At 45.2% G+C, this 4,139-nt stretch overlaps 1 protein-coding gene across 1 annotated transcript in view; it reads left to right on the forward strand.

The window, feature by feature from the left end:
- The window catches only part of LOC102388081 (olfactory receptor 56-like), a 7,186-nt gene extending 5,110 nt beyond the window's left edge, over window positions 1–2,076 (forward strand). Inside the window, exon 3 of the mRNA XM_025195813.1 lies at window positions 1,178–2,076. Within this exon, the coding sequence (XP_025051598.1) occupies window positions 1,178–2,076 (899 nt within the window). The remainder of the gene's footprint in view (window positions 1–1,177) is intronic.
- Window positions 2,077–4,139: the final 2,063 nt, after the last annotated feature.

The following is a 4,139-nucleotide window of genomic DNA, read 5'->3' on the forward strand; positions in this document are numbered from 1 at the left end:
CTGCCACCGGAGGTGGTTCAAGTGCCTACATTGAACACCTTCAAGAGCAAACTGGATGCTCATCTTGCTGGGATCCTATGACTCCAGCTGACTTCCTGCCCTTTGGGCAGGGGGCTGGATTCGATGATCTTCCGAGGTTCCTTCCAGCCCTAATGTCTATGAAGTCTATGAAATCTATGAATTCCACTACTATTGCTCTGAGCCTGCTGACATTCATTTTTTTTTTATGCCCAAAACATCAACCCTGCTAGCTGCTTTGCCTGCCTTCGATGGACAGTGAACATGATGGTTTCGTGGTCGCTGTCACCCAGGCTACCCTCTGTATTCAAGTTGCACACCAGATTGTCTCATTTGGCCAAGACCAAGTCTAGGAGAGAGTTATTTCTGGTTGGTCCATGCCCTTCCTGAGTCAGGTAGAGCTCTTTGATATAGGTCAGGAAGTAATGCAATCGGTCCAAGTTAGCTGAGTGTTCGTCCCAAGAGATGTCTGGGTGATTGAAGTCACCCATGACAACCATGTCCTGTGTGCATGTAGCATCTGCTAGTTCTCAAGAGAACTCCAGATCGAGTTCCTTCCCCTGTTTTGGTGGTCTGTAGTATACACCTACAGTTAGATCTCCCTCACCTCGCCCCTGCCCCTGCCCCCTGTAGTTTGACCCACAGGATTTTGAGCCGCTCTTCTTTGGAGCTGATGTTGGCCTCCAAGGGACAGTTGTGTTAAAACAGAAAGGGTCAAATCCTATTCTGCATCTGAGGTAGCTAAGTGGACATAGGCACCTAAGTGGACATAGGATCCTTTTATGGGTGATTGAGTCTGAAAAACAGGTAATGAAAAAGTTGGATGGTCCTGCTCCAGCTCTTGTCTTTTTGAAACTCAGTCTAACTCTTCAGGGCAAGATGATGGCTCTTTACATCAGTAGGTGCACTAAAGTTTCTTCAGGGGCTTCAGCATGGTGGAACAGGATCACCATTATGCCAACCTGAGTCCACTTAGGCACCTAATAGGTGGAAGAGGATTTGACCAAAAGTTTACTGCTTATTTCAGTGGAGACTGGTTTATCCTTCACATGAGCTCCCTTCTTGTTATTCACCATAACGTGTGTTTATTCCATATGTGCCTGTCTGTTTGTTTCAAATTGGTACCCATCAGGTCAAACAAAGTGATGAGGAAATGAAGGGAAAAAATGGTTCCTGAACCAGACCAAGATAGACACCCTCCTGCTGGCAATGATTCTACTTTCTTCTGTGACTGCCTTGTTGGGGAATGCTCTCCTCATGTTTCTAATCCAGGTGGAATACCACCTTCACATCCCCAAGTACTTTTTCCTCAGTCAGTTGGCCTTCATGGACATCTGTCAGACCCTCATCATTGTCCCTAAAATGTCAACGGACTTCCTGATCCCAGGCAACCCCATTTCTCTGGCTGGTTGTGGGACACAAATACTTCTCACCCTGACCATTGGAGCATCTGAGTCCCTCCTCCTGGCAGTCATGTCTTACGACAGGTATGTAGCAATTTGCCATCCCTTGCAATACCCCATCCTCACGAGCAAGAGAGTCTGCCTGAGCCTGGCAGCTGGGGTGTGGTGTGGTGGGACACTAAATGCCTTCATAAACATGGTGTATGTGATACAGCTGCCCTATTGCCACTCCAAAGAGATTAATCATTTCTTCTGTGAGATCCCAGCTCTGTTGAAGTTGTCCTGCTCCGACACCTCCACTTATGAGACTGCAGTGTTCATAAGTGGTGTCATCTTGCTCCTCATTCCTTCCTCCATCATACTGGCTTCTTATGCCCGCGTCCTCTCTGCAATCCTGAGGATGAGCTCAGCTAAGGGAAGGCACAAGGCTCTGGCCACTTGCTCCTCACATCTGACTGTAGTGGGGCTGTTCTATGGGGGAACAATGTTCATGTATATGAGACCCAATGCTTACCACTCGCCGGACCAAGACAACATCATACCCATGTTTTATACCATTGTCACTCCAGTACTGCATCCCCTCATATACAGCTTGAGAAACAGGGATGTCTTAGGAGCCTTAAGAAAGCTGTTTGGGAAGTATAATTCCTCATAACATTTTGTCACAGACTTATTTAAATTGTAGTGCTCATAGCAGAGGAAGCATTGACTTTAACTGGGTTTATATTTATTGTACTGAAGAATGGGTGAAATTCAATTCTATGCAAATGGCTCCTAAATTCAATATGCATTTAAAAAAAAATGGGGAAAACGCAATCTCTCTTTTCTTGACCAATATTTAATGCTTTGTCCTCTAATGCATTGGAATATTTAATTCAGTTTCCTCTATTGATAGTATTCCTGATTTTCCTTTCCCTGTTGCACATCATTGCCAATAGCATGGGTATTACAGGCCAAAATTCTGCTCACTTTTTATCTGTCTCATCCCATTGTCCTTATACCTAGTGACATTTCTGTGAACCTTTTTGCTTTTGGTGCCTGCCCCCGGCTACGTGGAGAGTTTCTGTTATATAACGGATAAAGCTTCACATATGTAGCTGACAACCAAATTAGCCTTGGAATTGACCTTAGCCACCAGTTCTGTCGATGCACAGGTTACTCATTATGTACATAAATATCAATAAAATTAAATTTTACTTCATTATGTAAATAAATAAATAAGCCTATGGTTCATTTTTCTGTCTGACTTCTCTGTAGGTGCCTCATTCATGTGAAATATGAATTTACTAACAAGCCTGCCTTTTGTAACTTGGTGGGAAATACATTATCAATCACTGCTTTAGACCACTACAGAGCCACAAGAAAGCCAATGCTTTCTGAATCTAGTCCTGTATGAAGACTTTCAATTTCAGGGAAGAAAAAGGAGGCTGGATAAAATGTGACATTTGTAAGTGGTTATCTAAGAAGCATTAAATCAAATTAATTGAAATGCCTCTCAAGTAGTTGGTAACATTAAAGGAGCATTTATTAAGTGAACAGGCTGAGAAAGTTGTTGGGAAAGCAGAGTGAAATGACATCATCCTCTCAGCTATGGTTACCTTTGACCCTGATGTGTCTGATTCGCAGTCAGTTCCCTTTATAGAATCATAGAAAATGAGGGCTGAAAGGGACCTCAGGAGGTCACATCTAGTCCCACCCCTGCTCAAGGCAGGACCACTAGATCATCCCAGCCAATGCTTTGGCAAGCCAGGTCTTAAAAACCTCCAAGGATGGAGAGTCCACAACCTCTCCAGGTAACCTGTTCCAGTGTTTTACTTCCCTTCTTGTGAGGAGGTTTTTCCTAATATTTAATCTAAACTTCCCTTGCTGCAACCTGAGACCACTGCTCCTTGTTATGTTATCTACCATCACTGAGAAAAGTCTAGCCCCATCCTCTTTGTAACCACCCTTCAGGCAGTTGAGGCAGCTATTAAATCCCAACTCAGTCTTCTCTTCTTCAGACTAAATAAGCCCAATTCCCTCAGTTTCTCTTCCTATTTCACAATTTCTTTGCCTCCATTTTTCTGAGCAGGGGCCAGGTCACCTCCCACTGGGACTCCCATAGGCCCCAGGGGAGGCACACCCAGGTCCAGGGTCAGTGAGGATCTAGTCAGAGAACTTCTGGTGGGACTGGATGTATTTAAATCAGTTGGTCCTGATGATCTCCACCCCAGGGTGCTGAGGGAATTAGCAGAGGTCATTGCGGGACCCCCGACACAGCTTTACAAGCACTCATGGTGCTCTGGCATCATGCCAGAGGACTGGAAAAGGGCCAATGTCGTTCCCATTTTCAAAAAAATGGAGGAAGGAGGACCCGGGAAACTGTAGGCCAGTTAGTCTTACCTCGATCCTGGATAAGCTTTTTGAGAGAATTATCCTGGCGCATGTCTGTGAGGGGCTGGCAGGGGAGATCATACTTAGGAGCAACCAACATGAGTTTATTAGAGGCAGGTCCTGTCAGACTGACCTGGTGGCCTTCTATGACCAGGTCACAAAATCCTTACATGCAGGGGTAGCAGTGGATGTAGTCTTTCTGGATGTTAGGAAGGCCTTTGACATTGTCTCTCACCCCATTCTCATTAAAAAACTAGGGGACAGTGGTGTCAACACCTACACAGTCAAATGGGTCGCTAACTGGCTGGAGGGCTGCACCCTGAGAGTGGTGGTGGATGGGTCATT

Source organism: Alligator sinensis, unplaced genomic scaffold, assembly GCF_000455745.1.
Source record: "Alligator sinensis unplaced genomic scaffold, ASM45574v1 scaffold1237_1, whole genome shotgun sequence".
Classification (NCBI taxonomy): Eukaryota; Metazoa; Chordata; order Crocodylia; family Alligatoridae; genus Alligator; species Alligator sinensis.